At 43.6% G+C, this 19,188-nt stretch overlaps 1 protein-coding gene across 1 annotated transcript in view; it reads left to right on the forward strand.

Annotated features, from left to right (window-relative positions):
• The window catches only part of dpydb (dihydropyrimidine dehydrogenase b), a 128,836-nt gene that overhangs the window by 70,625 nt on the left and 39,023 nt on the right, over positions 1–19,188 (forward strand). Inside the window, 4 exon segments of the mRNA XM_042328655.1 lie at positions 311–495; positions 750–965; positions 15,974–16,138; positions 18,402–18,470. Of these exon segments, the coding sequence (XP_042184589.1) occupies positions 311–495; positions 750–965; positions 15,974–16,138; positions 18,402–18,470 (635 nt within the window).

Genomic DNA, 19,188 nt, shown 5'->3' on the forward strand with positions numbered 1-19,188 from the left:
TACAAATATAACACGACCTGCTGACCCAGGAACTAGGGGTGCTCAAGGTGCTGCAGCACCCCCTGAAAAAAATAATAATAAAAAAAAGTTTTTCACAAAAGTGGTGCACTGGGACTTTACTAATCCTGTATTAGCAAACTGATACGGCCATCTGCAGCACGGCGAGAAACATCCCTCTCCCACCATCGTCGCAGCACCCCAACCCCCAAACATCTTCCTGCTGCTATGTGCTGACCCCTGAACTTTGGGGACTTCTTTCTATTGTAATAATGTCATATTAACCATGTCTGTTATGTCTCATTCTAAACAGTCCAGGATGCCATGGCTCCCATCAAGCTGAACCGCTGGGGCACTCCAGACCTAGACCCTGAGACCATGCAGAGCAGTGAGCCCTGGGTGTTTGCTGGCGGAGACATCGCAGGCCTGGCCAACACCACAGTGGAGTCTGTCAATGACGGAAAGCAGGCTTCCTGGCACATCCACAAGTACCTCCAGGTGGGTGGGACAACTATGACCAGCTGCAGAGTTGAATGGGCTATTATACATGGGTCGTATTCATTACTGCACACCGTAGCAAAACGTTTTAGAATGGAAACATTTCTTGTTGGACATGTCCAGCTAGTCCCTCCCTGTTTGTCTGTTTTTACCCTATTTGGTGCCTAATGAATACCACACAGACAATAATGATGATGACTACAACAATTATGCCTTCCTAAAACCTGTTGCAATTCTGCTTCTGTTCCCTACAGTCCCTCCACAGCCAGACAGTGGACAGCACCCCCGCTCTGCCTCTGTTCAACTGTGCCATCGACATGGTGGACATCAGTGTAGAGATGTGTGGCATCACCTTCCCGAACCCCTTTGGCCTGGCCAGTGCTCCCCCCACCACCAGCACGGCCATGATCCGCAGGGCTTTCCAACAGGGTTGGGGCTTCGCTCTCACCAAGACTTTTGGACTGGACAAGGTACAGACAAACAGAGACCGAGAGAGAGAGATGCACACATGCACATTAGAAGTATGCTGTTAATGGTTGTCTGTGTGTGTGTGTGTGTGTGTGTGTGTGTGTGTGTGTGTGTGTGTGTGTGTGTGTGTGTGTGTGTGTGTGTGTGTGTGTGTGTGTGTGTGTGTGTGTGTGTGTGTGTGTGTGTGTGTGTGTGTGTGTGTGTGTGTCAGTGTTGCCAATTTAGCGACATTGTCGCTATATTTACCAAGTTTTCAGACCCCTCCAGCGACTCTTATTGGTAAAAGAGACTAGCGACAAACCCAGCTACTTTTCAGGTTGCCTTTGGGGAGTTTTGGAACAGATGATTTCTATGGTTTTGATAGCATTTAGAAACTTTCCCCACGCAATTCTGCAGCAAACTAGAGTGGGAGAAGCTGTCTGTGCAACAGAAGTTGCAGCAACGGCGCACATGCAGGCATGGAAGCACAAGGAGAGGTGATGTGCAGCGAAAACGCTACATCTGGGGACCGCAGTTGTGCCACAGCAAGGCAAATTGGTGTCGTGACGTCATCGCAGCAACGGCAAAACGTCATCTAGCGACTTCTAGCGACAAATCCAGGAGCGACACTGACGTTTTTGGCAACGCTGACGTTTTTGACATATGCGTGCATGCAAATGTTTCATAGTGTTACAGCAGTGTTGAGCATATAAGCGTTATGAACAGACCGTTGCGTGTCTCTGTACCTTGTCTTTGAGCCTGTCTAACCTTGGCCAAGGCTCCGATAAGTCATAACGGTAGCAGATAAAAGCAGCCTCCATCCACAGGCGTATGCATTAATAAAGCCCTAATAACTCATAAAGGAATGCAGTAAATCGCTCCTCACACGCAAACACGCTCCCCGGTAATGAGCTCCCGTCAGGTGGCAGACACTCCAGCTAAACCAACACGCTCCCATTAGAACAAGATGCATCTGCCTTGTTAGCAATGTAACATTTGCTCTTGACAGGAGAGTGAAAAAAAGAAAGAAGAAGAGAGAGAGAGAGAGAGAGAGAGAGAGAGAGAGAGAGAGAGAGAGAGAGAGAGAGAGCGAAAGCCATTAGTTGCTTATTGAGCTCCAGCAGAAAATCTTTTGTTTTAATTTACTTTCTAATTCTAGTGATGGGGAAATTAATCAGTAACATCTGTTTGCTCTGTTCTCGCTGGCAGCTCTTTATTAGTGAAGTTAGAAATGGACATTTGCTGAAAAAAAGAGAGACCAAACAAGGAGCGCTTGTTCGGAGTTGTGTAAGGCATCGCTATAGCAACAATTAGGGTAGTGCATCAGGTGCAGCCTCACATTAAGGTTTTTTTTTCCCGACTGTGGTGAAGAAATTATTATCTTGTGTGAAATTGAGTGGAAATCTGTTACCAGACGGTTGAGAATTTGTTAGAGTATTTGGTTAGGCCAAAAGGTGCCATGCTTTTTCCGAACGGTTTTTAAAAAATCTATTATGACTAATTGGTGGAAGTCTCACCAAGCTTTCAAATTCAATTAAGAAATTGGTTTCTGCCTGAAAAATAATAAATAAGGACTTGAATCTATAGTGCTAAGAGTGACCGTTTTTCAAGAAGCACACTCCTGGATGATGGTCCAACTACTAAGAGTAATTCAATAGACATTGGATTTATTTGTATTTCCGATTTTTGGGAATTTTTTATCCAAAGTGATTATTACAGTTGCAACTAGCCTGCCTCTAAACATCATGCCTGTTTATCCCTTTAAACACTACATAGAGGGATAGTTCAACAAGTATCAAATGTTTTTCAGGCATTTTCCTTCACCCTGAAAGTGTTCTAAAGTTGAGTCCACATTCCAAGGCATCTGCTGTACAGATCCTGCTGTGCAGGCTTTACTACTTCACTAACCTGTACATGTCCTTGAGCATTGAAAAACACCCTACTCACATGGAACCTGTAGATGTATTTTCAGGACAAATACATTAAAACACCTTGGACTCTGCAAGTTAGCCTTTGGCCAAAATCCATATTTTTAACCTCACTTCCTCCCTCTCAATGACTCATTTTATTTGTCAAGCACTTTGAAATACAGCCCCTGTAAGAAATGTGCTCTCGAAATAAAAATTGGATTTGATTTGGAATGTGTACAGTAGCGTTGTGTTACATTTTTCACTCGCTACCGCTCTTTTGCTCTTCATACTGGTCAATGTCAGTGCCATGTGCCTTACTATTCCCCAATAGCTCCTGCTTACCAGCAGCGCAGCAGCTCGGCCCCAGCTCATATCTCTGTAAACAGAAATCATATTGCACTCTATTGTGTGCTTTGTATGTCAAACTATTGCACTGAGCCTCTCCTGTCTCTCTCCCTGAGAAGGATAAAGAAAGTACTGTGTCAACAGTGCTCCTCTGTTCCATCATTATACCCTAAACATGAGGGACTTCTTTTTAATATCCTGTTCTCCCCCTACCCGCCAAGCAACCCCCCCCGATCGCAACACCCCAGCCGCTCCGCGTCGATAGCATTCAGGGCGCATGGCCTGATTGTCACAGTGGATATGGAAATATCCTAACACGGTGTGCGTGTGCGGAATAGCTAATTGCCGTATGGCGCGATACAACGGAAGCCCACTCGCTTAAACTTGCAGGCGGCACTTCCATTCATTATAATTAATGAACTACATTGCATATGTAAATGTTTTTTTCCCTTCTGGCGAGGATTGCTTCTACCGTGGGATATAAATCAAGGACATAGGGATCAGACCAGAGTCCTGGTAAACCTGTTGGTAAACCCTGTCTCAACCACATCTCATCACTGAGTGACATGACAGTCAAGCAGCTTGGGCTGCTGTTGAAGGGGTCACGGTCGCGGTCCTGAACACTGACCAGTTCTATCCTCGATTGATGTGATGAGACGATCCCAGGTAGATTCACTGGGGCTTGTGAAGCTGGAGCACATGGATCTGAAGAGGTTTGAACCCTTACGGCTCAATTAGCCTCTCTAACTGGTGTGTGTGTGTGTGTGTGTGTGTGTGTGTGTGTGTGTGTGTGTGTGTGTGTGTATGTGTGTGTGTGTGTGTGTGTGTGTGTGTGTGTGTGTGTGTGTGTGTGTGTGTGTGTGTGTGTGTGTGTGTGTGTGTGTGTGTGTGTGTGTGTGTGTGTGTGTGTGTGTGTGTGTGTGTGTGTGACTTACGTCTCCCAAGGAGGGAGAGTTGGGTAAACTTGCTTGTGTACCCAACCGCGGGAAAGATTATGTTTGTTCCCACACTCGGGACTCTGACTCTCTATTGCTTACATGGACTCTTGGCCTCCCATTGTATTCTAACCACCTCTCACTGGCTTTGTATTCATGTTACCTGATGAAATTTCTGTACAATATCATCTTGTTGCCCTTCAAATGTCATTTAAATGTCATAAATCAACACTGCAGAGCTCTCCCTGTCCTCTGCCATGCCTGATTGTATTACTGCTTATGATATCTGGAAATGTGCATGTACAGCCTGGCCCATTTACTGTTGCTAGCACCAATTCTGACTTGTGCTCTGATATCTTCTTCACTGATTTCTGCTCTTGTAAAAGCCTGGGTTTTCTGCACATTAACACTAAGCTTATTACCTAACATGTATCAATTGAAAACGTGGGTTCACAGCTCAAATCCAGACATGTTGGTCATTACTGAGATGTGGTTAAGAACGAGTGTTTTGAACACGGATGTTAACCTTTCTGGTTATAACCTTTTTCGGCAAGACAGATCTTCCAAAGGTGGTGGAGTAGCAATCTTTACCAAGCAACAGCTTCAGTGCTCGGTTGTCTCCACCAAGTCTTTCCCCAAACAATTTGATTTGCTGTTTTTAAGCATTAAACTTTCAGATAGCTCTTTGTTGACTGTTGCTGGGTGTTATCGTCCTCCATCAACACCGGCCTGCACCCTACCTTCCCTAAGCTCTCTCTTGGCCCCTTACAAGAAGTCTGAATGTGTCCTATTAGGTGACCTAAATTGGGACATGCTTTTAAACCACCTGACCAAGACCTAAATTTGGCAAAAGGCTTGGCACACGCATACTCAGGCTGACTGGCTCTCATTCAACCAAATGAGAAATAAGTGCACTCAGGCTATCCGGAAGGCCAAAGTTACTTACTTTAAGGAGCCGTTCTCTCTCTGTGGGTCTAACCCCAAGAAGTTCTGGAAAATGGTTAAAGACCTGGAGAATAAACCCTCCTTCTCACAGCTGCACATGTCCCTTAAGGTTGATGATGTGGTTGTTACTGAGGAGCACATGGCTGAGCTCTTTAATCACCACTTCATTAAGTCAGGATTCCTATTTGACTCAGCCATGCCACCATGCCTGTCCAACATTTCCTCATCTCCCACCCCTTCTAATGTGACTAGCCCCTATGCTCCTCCCTATTTTTCCCCCGCCCCACGACAAAGTTTCTCCCTGCAGGCCGTCACTGAGTCCGAGGTGCTAAAGGAGCTGCTTAAACATCTGGGTGAGATGGTTTAGACCTTTTCTTCTTTAAGGTTTCTGCCCCTATCGTCGCCTATCTCTGACCTTATTAATATGTCTCTCCTTTCTGGAAAGGTTCCCATTGCTTGGAAGGCAGCCACGGTGCATCCTTTATTTAAAGAAGTGGATCAAGCTGATCCTAACTGTTATAGGCCAATTTCTATTTTGCCCTGTTTATCAAAAGTGTTGGAAAAACTTGTCAATAATAAACTAACTGGCTTTCTTGATGTCTATAGTATTCTCTCTGGTATGCAATCTGGTTTCCCAGGTTATGGATGTGTCACTGCAACCTTAAATGTCCTAAATTATGTCACCATTACCCTTGATTCTAAGCAATGTTGTGCTGCTATTTTTTTTGACTTGGCCAAAGCTTTTGATACAGTAGACCATTCCATTCTTGTGGGCCCGGCTAATGAGTATTGGTGTCTCTGAGGGGTCTTTGGCCTGGTTTGCTAACTACTTCTCTCAACGAGTGCAGTGTATAAAGTCAGAAAACCTGCTGTTTCAGACACTGCCTGTCACCAAGGGAGTACCCCAAGGCTTGATCCTAGGCCCCACGCTCTTCTTAATTTACATCAACAACATAGCTCAGGCAGTAGGAAGCTCTCTCATCCATTTATATGCAGATGATGCAGTCTTTTACTCAGCTGGCCCCTCCCAGGATTTTGTGTTAAACGCTCTATAACAAAGTCTTCTTAGTCTCCAACAAGCTTTCTCTGCCCTTAACCTTGTTCTGAACACCTCCAAAACAAAGGCCATGTGGTTTGGTAAGAAGAATGCCCCTCTCCACACCAGTGTGATTACTACCTCTGAGTGTTTAGAGCTTGAGGTAGTCACCTCATACAAGTACTTGGGAGTATGGCTAGATGGTACACTGTCCTTCTCTCAACACATATCAAACCTGCAGGCTAAGGTTAAATCTGGACTTGGTTACCTCTATCGTAATTGCTCCTCTTTCACCCATGCTGCCAAACTAACCCTGATTCAGATGACCATCCTACCCATGCTAGATTACGGAGATGTAATTTATAGATCGTCAGGTAAGGGTGCTCGCGAGCAGCCCGATGTTCTTTACTATTTGGCCATCAGATTTGCCAACAATGCTCCATATAGGACACATCACTGCACTCCATACTCCTCTGTAAACTGGTCATCTCTGTATACCCGTCGCAAGACCCACTGGTTGATGCTTATTTATGAAACCCTCTTAGGCCTCACTCCCCCCTATCTGAGATACCTACTGCAGCCCTCCTCCTCCTCCACATACAACACCCGTTCTGCCAGTCACATTCTGTTAAAGGTCTCCAAAGCACGAACATTCCCTGGGTCGCTCCTCTTTTCAGTTCGCTGCAGCTAAAGACTGGAATGAGCTGCAAAAAACACAGTCAAAATTAACAGTTTTATCTCCATCTCTTCATTCAAAGTGTATTGTTGTCTCTATCTTCTTTCCCTTTGTGTTGTTGTCTGTGCCCAATAATGTTTGTACCATGTTTTGTGCTGCTACCATGTTGTTGTCATGTGTTGCTGCAACGCTGTAGCGTTGTGGTGTCTCTCTTGTCGTGACGTGTGTTTTGTCCTATATTTCTATTCTATTTTTAATCCCATCCCCAGTCCCCGCAGGAGGCCTTTTGCCTTTTGGTAGGCCGTCATTATGAATAAGAATTTGTTCTTAACTGACTTGCCTAGTTAAATAAAGGTTAGATAAATATAATACAAACTTAAGGGCTGCCTTGGATCCCATCCAGGAGGTCTCACTAATCAAACTGTACTGGAGTCATGAGCGGCTTTCATCGACAGGTTTAAAAAAAGAGAGATAATGAATTAGGTTTGACTTTGTTTCATGTGCGGGTCATTGACTGGAGTTCATGCAACACCACACTCACCAGACACACACAAACCTATCCAAGGTTCTCTCCCCTTGCGATTGATCAAATCGAACTGAATGATTGCAATAGTAAAGGTGGATATGTTTCTTTAGAACATGGATTGACCTCAGACACATGATCATATATACTGAACAAAAATATAAATGCAACAAGTGTTGGTCCCATGTTTCATGTGCTGAAATAAAGGATCCCAGAAATGTTCCATGCGCCCAAAAGCTTATTTCTCTCAAATTTTCTGCACAACTTTGTTTACATCCCTGTTGGTGAGCATTTCTCCTTTGCCAAGATAATCTATCCACCTGACAGGTGTGGCATATCCTGACAGGTGTGGCATGGTCACTCTAAAATGTGAAGCTTTGTCACACAACAAAATGATACAGATGTTTCAAGTTTTGAGGGCACGTGCAATTGGCATGCTGACTGCAGGAATGTCAACCCGAGCTGTTGCCAGAGAATTGAATGTTAATTTTCAAAAAATCTATCAAAAGCCGTCCTCCAACATGATTTTAGAGAATTTGGCAGTACGTCCAACCAGACTCACAACAGCAGACCACGTGTAACCATTCTAGCACAGGACCTCCCCATCAACATTCACCTGCAGGATCATCTGAGACCAGCCACTGGGACAGCTGATGAAATTTAGGAGTATTTCTGTCTTTAAAAAAGCGCTTTTGAGGGGAAAAACTTATTCTGATTGGCTGGGCACGGCTCCAAAGTGGGTGGGCCTATGCCCTCCCAGGCCCACCCATGGCTGTGCCCCTGCCCAGTCATGTGAAATCCATAGCTTAGGGCCCAATGAATTTATTTCAATTAACTGATTTACTTATACAGTTGAAGTCGGAAGTTTACATATACTTAGGTTGGAGTCATTAAAACTCGGTTTTCAACCCCCCCCCTCACATTTCTTGTTAACAAACTATAGTTTTGGTTAGCACATCTACTTTGTGCATGACACAAGTCATTTTTACAACAATTGTTTACAAGACAGATTATGTAATTTATAATTCACTGTATCACAATTCCAATGGGACAGAAGTTTACATACACTAAATTGACTGAGCCTTTAAACAGCTTGGAAAATTCCAGAAAATTATGTCATGGCTTTAGAAGCTTCTGATAGGCTCATTTACATAATTTGAGTCAATTGGAGGTGTACCTGTGGATGTATTTCAAGACCTACCTTCAACCTCATTGACTCATTGGGAAAATCAAAAGAAATCAGCAAAGACCTCAGAAAAAATGTTTGTAGACCTTCACAAGTCTGGTTCATCCTTGGGAGCAATTTCCAAACGGCTGAAGATACCACGCTCATCTGTACAAACAATAATACGCAAGTATAAACACCATGGGACCACACAGCCGTCATACCACTCCGGAAGAAGACGCGTTCTGTCTCATAGAGATTAACGCAGTTTGGTGCAAAAAGTGCTAATCAATCCCAGAACAACAGCAAATGACCTTGTGAAAATGCTGGAGGAAACAGGCGCAAAATTATTTATATCCACAGTAAAACAAGTCCTATATCGACATAACCTGAATGGCAGCTCAGCAAGGAAGAAGCCACTGCTCCAAAACCGCCAAAAAAAGCTAGACTACTGTTTGCAACTGCACATGGGGACAAAGATCATACTTTTCAGAGAAATGTCCTCTGGTCTGATGAAACAAAAATAGAACTGTTTGGCCATAATGACCATCATTATGTTTGGAGAAAAAAGGGGGACGCTTGCAATCCGAAGAACACCATCCCAACCGTGAATCACGGGGGTGGCAGCATCATGTTGTGGGGGTGCTTTGCTGCAGGAGAGACTGGTGCACTTCACAAAATAGATGGCATCATGAGGGAGAAAAATTATGTGGATATATTGAAGCAACATCTCAAGATATCAGTCAGGAAGTTGAAGCTTGGTCGCAAGTGGGTCTTCCAAATGAACATTTACCCCAAGCATACTTCCAAAGTCAAGGTATTGGAGTGGCCATTACAAAGACCTGACCTCAATCCTATAGAAAATTTGTGGGCAGAACTGAAAAAGCATGTGCGAACAAGGAGGCCTACAAACCTGACTCAGTTACACCAGCTCTGTCAGGAGGAATGGGCAAAAATTCACCCAACTTATTGTGGGAAGCTTGTGGAAGGCTACCTAAAACGTTTGACGTAAGTTAAACAATTTAAAGGCAATGCTACCAAATACCAATTGAGTGTATTTAAACTTCTGACCCCACTGGGAATGTGATGAAAGAAATAAAAGCTGAAATAAATTATTCTCTCTACTATTGTTCTGACATTTTACATTCTTAAAATAAAGTGGTGATCCTAACTGACCTAAGACAGGGAATTTTATCAAGGATTAAATGTCAGGAATTGTGAAAACTGAGTTTCAATGTATTTGGCTAAGGTGTATGTAAACTTCCGACTTCAACTGTACGAACTGTAACACAGTAAAATTGTTGTTCAGTATAGTATAGTCTCTCACACACAGCATAGACAGGTCAAAGAATCAACCTACTTGATCACATGAGTAAGGATTGAGACGTTTCCTCCAATCATTAACGTACCTAAAAGGCCATTTTGGAAGTGCTAGTGCTTCGTTCTACATTTCCTCGTCTACCCATCTCCCCTGTCATTACAGCACAATTATGCTGGATGATCATTGGCATTTCTTGATGGCGTTGTCAGACTGTCAACAGTGGTCAAAACTGTTCCCGGTGGAGCCGGTGAAATGGGATGGGAAGGATGTTCCAGGCCATGAAACAGATGTGTATCCCCTGCAGTTACATTATATTTAATCAGGCAAAGCACCAAGGTGCCATTTCCGCCCCACTGAGCTGCAGTATAAGTGAAAATGGCCATAGGCTGGCGAGGACCCAGAGCGTATATCACAGAGCCCGAGCTGTCAAAGCAGTCAGTACTGCAAAGATCAGAGAGATGTCAGCTAATTGCCTACTAATTACCCAGTAAATTGTCTAATTAAGCTAGATGCTTAATTAGGGGTACGCCTAGAATAGCAGGCAGTGGTTGGTGAATGGATTCATTCCCGTTGTTGTGTCTCTTTGGGTGGTAGCTAGGTGGTATAGATAGGAAACTGTCATTGATAGGCAGAAGAAACAGGGGTAAGTGTGAGATGCACTGCAGAGATATGGAAAGGCAGAGGATGGCAGGGCTGAGAAACAATAATAGGCATTGTTTGCTCTAACCAATAATATGAAATACTGTATGTGTATCTCAAATTAGCTATTGCAAACTACAAGTGTCACAAAGGCCGCCCTCAGAAGGTAACAATAATGTGGAATTAGCTCTGCACTCATAGTCATCAAGAACTCAAGAACTCCCATCAAGAACTCCCTCATACTCTAGAATGAACATATACTTCTCGGTCATAGTCCTCAAGAACTCCCTCATACTCTAGAATGAACATATACTTCTCAGTCATAGGTAGCAAGAACTCCCTCATAACTCAATAATGAAAACGTACCTTATGCTATGTCAGGATTACCATCCGTTACCACCTCCGCCTGGTTGTTTAAATGTATAACGTATCCTTATTCGTATTTAATTCAACTTGACCCCTTAAGGTTTACCGTTTCTGGTGGTGGAATCTCAGTGTTGTTCCTCAGTCAACCATCCGGCTTCTAGATGTCATCCCTATTTATAGCTAAGCCTCTCCCATCTGTACTGTCCGTCTGCTGCCTGCTCTTCATCAGACGTGAGCAGTGAGCATCTTCCCACTCTGTCCCTGATGGCCACATGTGTCCAGAAGGCAGAAGGAGGCGGGAAATCGATACAGGGCCAGAGACTAGGCGGCCATCTTCCTGAAATTAGTGCCAATTTGTTATGTGTGATCTCATAGGGGATGCAGTGTGGGTGGCTCCTCCCCCTCCCAGAGCCCTTTGCTGCTGGTGTAGCACAGGTATTCAGGTACAGGCCAGAGTAACTCCATAGCATTACCTAAATACACAGAAGAAAATGTGTTCGTACGCACACACACACCACAGAATTAGGCATCTCAATTGATTCCACTACAAGCACTGAGTATTAGGATCTTGTTGAAACGAAACTAGCGCCTTTCTTGCCTTGTCAAAATAGGGCCCTTTATGTAAGGGTCACTTTTTCCATGTCCCTGAAAACTGATGAGTTAAATCGCTTTGTTTGCTAATTAAAACAACTGTCTGGCAGCTGAACCCTGTCTCAAAGTTTATGTGTGAAACTTAAATCATTATAAGAAAAGCAGGTCTAAATTTACAGATGAGAGATTTATGTAATTGGTCATTCTATGTTTGTGAAAGTCTGCCTACTTACCAGTGTGTGGGAAGAACTTTATAGATGTCAAAACTTTATAGATTTACAGTCACAAAAAAACTTTTTAATGCTTGTCTATTACCAGTGGGTGTTATTTTTATGAGTTTAGCCTTCTTTGTACGAGAATCTAATTTATTGCCTGGTTGCTTGTTGTTTGTGGTAATTGTGTGAAGCTCATTATTTGCATCACATGAATAAAAATAAAAAAAGAATCATGTCAATCTTGGTTTACTATTCTCAGGACAAACGTACCTATCTCATGATACACAAACTTTGTTGACGTCGTTTTGGAAGTGTCGTTCTGATGTTTACCTTCTGAGGGGTTGATTTCAGCAATGTTATTTATTCTTCTCAAGTCAGCATGCGTTCATTCTGTCTGTGTTAACTATGACCACTTAGTCCCTTTGGCAAGGGCACTTATATTTCTCTTGCAGTCATTTTCAAATGACTTAGTACTTCAATGGGATATCACTTTTCAACAGTACAAGTAAAACAATCGCCGGAGGCCATTTTTAATTGTTTAAATTGCCCATGATATCTCTCTGTTTATAACACCGTTAGGGAAGTAGGTCACAAAATGACATTTTCACTCAAAGTACACTCTCGTTGTTATTGTTGCTACCTTTTAGTTTTGCATCGTGTTTGGCAAGAAAACGCTTCATATTATATGTGAAGCTCAATTGTACACTTTCAACACATTGCCACAAAATGGCATTCCTAGATGCATCTCTTTGCCTATAGTTTCCAAATATATGAATATCTCAAGAATATTTCCAAAATGAGCCAAAAAAGTTTGAAACACAGGGAGCATGAATGCATCTCCCAGAGTGATAAAGGGACTGATTTTAAAAGATGACAATTTTAGGTCATACCCAAGACATGCCTTTTCAGGCACTGAAAGCTGCTTGCGCTGTAGTGGCTCTGATTGAAAGAGAAAAACGAGATATTGAAAGCAATTTGCCACAGCCCTTAGGAACTCTGTTCTCTGCCCAGACCGTGAGTATGCATGCCTCTCCCTCTAAACGGAACTTACAGGGTCATGAAACCACTTAAGATGACAAATGGGAGGAGGATTAGATTCAGATTGTTTATGAAAAATGCATAGATCAAAGTGGCAAATAGAAAGAAAAAAAAACTCAAAGTAAATTAACACGCAGGTCACTTGCCCTGTCTGGACCAAAGAAATCAGAACAAAGTAGGAAGAATCACCTCCCAATATATTATATGCCTGCTGCCCTCCCTCTAATGTCACATAGAATAAAATGGCTTAGCATTCAATCGAGGGTCATGGTGATTAACCTACAGATAGAACATGGTGGCACCAGAGCTATAGCTGAAGGTATGATTGAGCTGTGTGATGTTCCATTTGGTCTTCTTGACCCGGCTGGCAAGTCAGCCACCAGCACAGGGCAGGACAGGGCAACAAGTGGACCACTAAAAACATCTGCCAAAGAGAGGTCGAGAAGAAAGAGAGGGATTTAAACTCGCCATGAAGAGTGAGAGAGAGAGATAGAGAGAGGGAGGGAGCAGGGAGAGGGGGGAGAGAGAGAGGGTGAGTAAGGGAAAGAGAGAGGGGTGAGAGGGGGAAAGGGAGGGATTTAAACTCGCCATGAAGAGTAGGAGAGAGAGAGAGAGAAAAAGAGAGGGAGGGAGCGGGGAGAGGGGGGGAGAGAGAGAGAGCGGTGAGGGGGAAAGAGGGGGATTTAAATTCACCATGAAGAGTAGGAGAGAGAGAGAAAAAGGAGTGAGGGAGGTAGAGAGAGAGAGAGAGGTAGAGAGAGGTAGAGGTAGAGAGAGGGGAAGAGGGAGAGAGGGAGAGAGAGAGAGAGAGAGAGGTAGAGGTAAAGAGAGAGGTAGAGGGAGAGGTAGAGAGATAGGTAGAGGTAGAGAGAAAGGGAGAGGGAGGTAGAGAGAGAGAGAGGGAGAGGTAGAGAGGGAGGGAGAGAGAATTGTTCACTTACTAGCATCCACCACCACCCCCGGCCACGTACATCCCTCCCTCCGGCGATAATGATGGATGTAGTAATAGAGATAATTGTGGTCGAATGGTTTCTGTGTCAGCTTTAAAAATAGCCAGGGCCGCACGGTGTGTAACTGAAAAACGTATATTTTTATTTTTTCTCTCTCTCTCTCCATCATTCTCTCTCTCGCTTCTCCTCCCTGCAGAAAGAAAGAATAGCGTCTTGAGGGAAGAGACCATGTAACTAACCGCTGTTCGGTAATCACCTGGAATGTGCCTTCTCATGGCCGACGGCCAATCTTTGGTTGTCTCTGTGTTGGAGGAGCTAGAGCCGTGGCTGTGATATCTGAGCACTCTTTATCACGTCTGTTCATAAAGGTGCTAGGTTGTGGGGATTGATTAGTTGACCTGGACTGTTGTGATAGCCTAATGGTTAGCAGAAAACCAGACACAAAGGACCCGGTAACCTATAGCATCTAAATCCTTGATGAGGACAATAATACATATGGATTGGTGGTAAATAGTCTGGCCACCCGGACTATTTACATTGACGCTCCCCCCTTTGGCTCATGTGACAAATACAATTTGATTTGATTTGATGTTGTTACAGAGATTACTGGCCATGTTTTCTTCACAGGTGCATTTATTACATGGTGGTGGTGGTGTGTGTGTGGGTGCGTGGTTGCGCGTGCGTGTGCGTGTGTGTGGTACTGTAGCCTAGCCTATGTGTTTTGGAGTTATGGATTACTTTACTATTTTATGTGATTGATTCCATATGTGCAAACGCACCGAACCCTTCACCCATCATCCTGTATTTGTTCATCGAAAGACGTGGCTCCCACGTCTGTCCAGAGCTTTATCTAATCTCATTCGTATTCCTTTCTACTCGCCGACTTCAAACAATTTGTCCTGACTTGTCTTGCACTTCATCAGGGTTAGCTAGCGAGGAGCTGCCTTCATAGTTGACTGAACTCACAGTGCAGCGCTGAGCTAAATCCTTCAAACATTGCCCTGTGGATAAAGCCCAGCTATTAGCAGTGAACACAGCAGATGTCACAGGGAAACAAATGCGTGATCACAATGAATTCTACTGTTGGCTGTGATGCTCTCTTGAATTTTTGCCATGATAGCATTCGTTTAGGAGTTTAGGATTCTAAACCTATTGCAGATTATGTCTGCATTACTTTCTATCACTAAAGATACTACATAAACCAAATATCATTACATCTATTAGTGTGTTATTGTTGCAATTGTTTGATATGGGCTCGTTTTTTAAATTAGATTATGCAAATTGGTTTCTACTAATTGGTAATAGTAACCAGAGCAGAATGAAACATCTTCAAAAATCAATGTCTCCGTGGTGAATTTATAAGTAACTGTATATCATGAATATGAGTGGTGCTTCTTTAGATTCAACAGCTCTTCACATTGGCTTTGAATCAAACATGACATTCAGATTCACAATTGAAGCCAGCATTTTTTAAGTGACATTATAGTTATCAAATATTGACCATGCACCTCCCTCTTATACATAAGATGTAATGTCATGTTGTTCATGCAGCTGAGTCATGTTAGCAGGTGATTTTGTTGACCAATTGGCCTGACAAGGAAAAACTCTGAGCTCTATGGTGGAAATTACAAGATTATGTTATAATGCTGTTAGTGCATCAAATGGTTGTTTTATGAAACAGAATAAGGGGTTGCTAGAATGCTCATCTGTGTGTGTTCTACTGAGGATGGGCCTCTAGAAGATTTACAATGTCTTTGGGTGACACCGCATTCCAGAACATGAGTTAATGTTTCTGTACTGGGGTACCAGGGAGAGATGGCTCCAGTATGGAGTTGGGGGACCAGACCCTGGTCTTTACACAATGAGAACTGTTTTTACAGCAGATACTGTCTGCTGTGAATTATAAGTAGCTTTCATGCAAATCTTAACCTTGTGACCCATTCCATACATCTGTTGTTTGTCATGTAGACTGAAGGAGGATGGACTTTGCTATAAAATCCTGTGGCTCGAACCAGCTCGTTGAGTTCTCAGTGATCACCTCCAGGGGTGATTACCGACCAGCTCCATTACTGCAGTAAACCAGCTCGTTGAGTTCTCAGTGATCACCTCCAGGGGTGATTACCGACCAGCTCCATTACTGCAGTAATTAAATAATAAAGTTGATTGTTTTGAAGAAATCTAAAAGTCTCTCCTTTTGATTACAATAATTCCACCACAGCCCGAATTATACTGAACGGTTATAGCCAGGAAAAAATCCTGACTCTCATGGTAATGGATCAATCTCACTCGTTTCATCACTGGCCTGACCTAACAAAACAGTCAGCTATTTTGTTTCTTGGAGCGTCATTTCTCTCATTCCTATGAATCTTCCCACAGGACCTGGTGACTAATGTTTCTCCCCGTATCGTGCGTGGCACCACATCAGGCCATGTGTTCGGCCCCGGACAGGGCTCCTTCCTCAACATCGAACTGATCAGTGAGAAGACGGCTGCCTACTGGTGCCAGGGTGTCAAAGAGCTGAAGACAGACTTTCCCAAGAATGTGAGTTCACTCTTTTCCACAGATGCCCATTTCACACTATCTATTGGAACCGATTTGTGCTACGCTACTCTCACATAGTCTTTTCAGCTTTCTTCCAGTAACAACTTTGGTGGATGCGTAACCAGGCCAGCACAGTACAGCTCAGTTTAGCTTGGTTCGGTTCTGTAGTTTACGATTTGAAGACTCAACCAATCTTTTTCAGCTAAATAAATGTCACTCAAACGTTTATTTAGCCCAGAATGAATTACAGTGAAAAATGCAGTCTCATTGAACATAATACCCACCTCCTCAGGGATTATTTGTGTTTCCTGTAGGGGTATTTACTGTATATCCATGTCAGACTGTCCCATTTAGTCTACAGTGATTACACTGTATTACACTGCTGTGCACTGCTCTACACCAAGCTCAGGTCCAGAAATCCTCTTCACAATTGATCTCTTCTGACCTTCATCCTCCTGTTATTTCCTTTACCTGGTTGCCAGAGCCCATCCCCTTGTTCCATCCTCCCCAAATTACTTACCAATGCAGTAAAACATAAATATGTAGTTCCCATTGAGAGACATCCATAAAAATTGTTTCATTGATTTCAGGGAGGTCAAGGCCATTCTCCCTCCCCCATTATTCCCATTCATTATTCCTGTTTTCCTCTACGCTCATCTTCAACATGACGTGACCTTGTGGGTTGCCGTCCACCTGTGTTGCTTTGAAGGGGCCTTGGTGAAGGCAGAGCCAAACTCATCCCAGCGCGTGCCTCCCGGAGGTTAAAGGTCACCGGCGTATTCCGCTCGGCAAAATGAATACTCAGAGAAGGGGAGTGATTAATAACAAAAGCCCTCCCCAAATGATGTGAAATTGTAGGGGCTGGGGAGATTGAGACACCTCTCCCTTGCGGGGACTGATTGAGACTGTGGAGTGGAGTGGTCTGTGTGTGTGTGTGTCAGGTTTTACAGGCAGCGGGCATGCCTGTAATAATGCTGCACCTGAGGAATGGAATTGTAAAAAAGGGAAGAGAAAGAGAGACTACCAGAGAAACATAGGAACAAATTGACAGAAAGAAAGGGAGAGAGAGAGAGAGAGAGGGAGCAGGAGGGAGACAGAATAAAGGGAGAAAGGGAGCGGGAAGAAAGTGAAAAGGTGCAGCCCCACCCTCCCCTCTTCTAATATCTCCATATCAGCGGTGATTGACAGTTGCCGTGTTGCCGGGGGTCCCTGGAGAGGCAGTGTAGAGGGTGTTGGTGGATGGGCTCACTTACTCACACTACTCCATTATTAAAGAGATAACAGGAGGATCCCCCTGCTAGGCTCGGCTCTGCTCCTCGCAGACAGACAGGCAGACGGACAGACAGGCAAGCTGGCGGATGGACGGACAAACAGACAGACACATGCCCCACTATCGCTGCAATTCACTCTGCCCCTGTAAAACAGCCTCCTCGGGATGAAGTCCAGCTAGAACGGTTCTACTGCCGTGGACACCGCCTGTCAGTCGGGCGGCATGTCTGCATGTACGTTTGTCTGTCTTGTCCCTTTCCTTCTGTCTTCAAACAATGTGTGTAGATACTAAAGAAGTTTTCACCAACAATAGTCTGGACACTGTACGCAGCATGTGCCACTTGAGAGTGGATCAGGGGGAGAAACGTAGCATTGTTTGCTATTCATTTCCACTTCAACTGGCCCGTAATCAATATTTGCAGTTCAGTAGCCGACTCCCATGGTAAAGAGGATGAAGGGTTATCACAAGTCTCCAACAATACGGACATGGAAAGATGCAGGATCTATAAAATCAAACACACACTTACATCACAGGCAGGCATGTCCCTCTGTGCGTTGTGGACACATCAGCCTATTTGTGTCTTTTAAAATCCAAAGCAATGAAAGGGAGAGTTATATCTCCCCTACTTTATGGGTAGATTATAGTTTCCACAACAGGACTGAGGACCATTGAGGATTGAGTGCGGAGGACTGATGGGCGAAAGACACATTATATTGTTCCTCTGTTATTCTCTCAGATGTTTGTGTAGTCTTTGAAACCACTATGTGTTCTCAGGCTCTCAGACAAGATAAGGCACAGCAGGTGAAATCACAGTTGTTACTTGCCCTCTCTCTCTCTTTCTCTCTCCCTCTCTCTCTCTCTCTCTCTCTCTCTCCCTTTCTCTCTCTTAATCTCTCTCTCTCTCGTTCTTTCTCTCTTTCTCTGTCTCTCTCTCTCTCTCTCTCTCTCTCTCTCTCTCTCTCGCTCTCGCTCTCTCTCCTCTTTCGTTTTCAGATTGTCATCTCGAGCATCATGTGTGGTTACAACAAAGCCGACTGGGTTGAGCTTACTAAAATGGCAGAGGTGAGTCCATTTTGTGTTGTCTGTTGGTTCAGAATATAACCTGACTTTACAGGGCTGGACTTCAAGAAAGAGTCAAGAAAGTGAGTGTTCAATTTGATCCATTCACATTCTTTTGGGCCAACTGTTTTGTACCAAACAAATGGATTTAAATGAGTTCCTTTGTCTTCTCTAAAAACATGCATGTCAATATGTTTTTTAAAAAATGCTTTAACAGATACCTTAAAGAATATCACTCTGAAATAGACCGGCATCCATATTCATGGCTTAAAGCCTCATTGGTCTCTTTGAGAAAAAGCAGCTTCTTACATTAAATTTGCATTAGATAGCATCGGATTTACGTCTCAGAGGCAACAGAAACCCACTGTGCTCACAAACTGAGGAATAAATCATAAAACTATTTTTTGTGTTCTTTTTCTCCTCAGATGTGGACGTTTGCCTCTGAAATCTATCGTTTCTCCTATCGTTCCTTCTCAGCTTCGCTCTGTCACTTCACATAGCCCTATTGAACTCATGGTTATTGATGTGAAACCAACACTGTTGTGTTTGCATCAGGCATGCTAAATCCACTGTGATGATTGATAATGGTAGTAGTAGTGGCATAGTATTTCATAGCTAGGGAATGGTATTTACAGTTTTTCTCAATCTCATACAAACATTTTTTGGAACAATGTTGTCGATCTTCCAAACAGAGTTCACAAGAAGGGGGAGAGAGAGAGAG

The sequence above is a fragment of the Oncorhynchus tshawytscha genome, linkage group LG10 (assembly GCF_018296145.1).
Source record: "Oncorhynchus tshawytscha isolate Ot180627B linkage group LG10, Otsh_v2.0, whole genome shotgun sequence".
Lineage (NCBI taxonomy): Eukaryota > Metazoa > Chordata > Actinopteri > Salmoniformes > Salmonidae > Oncorhynchus > Oncorhynchus tshawytscha.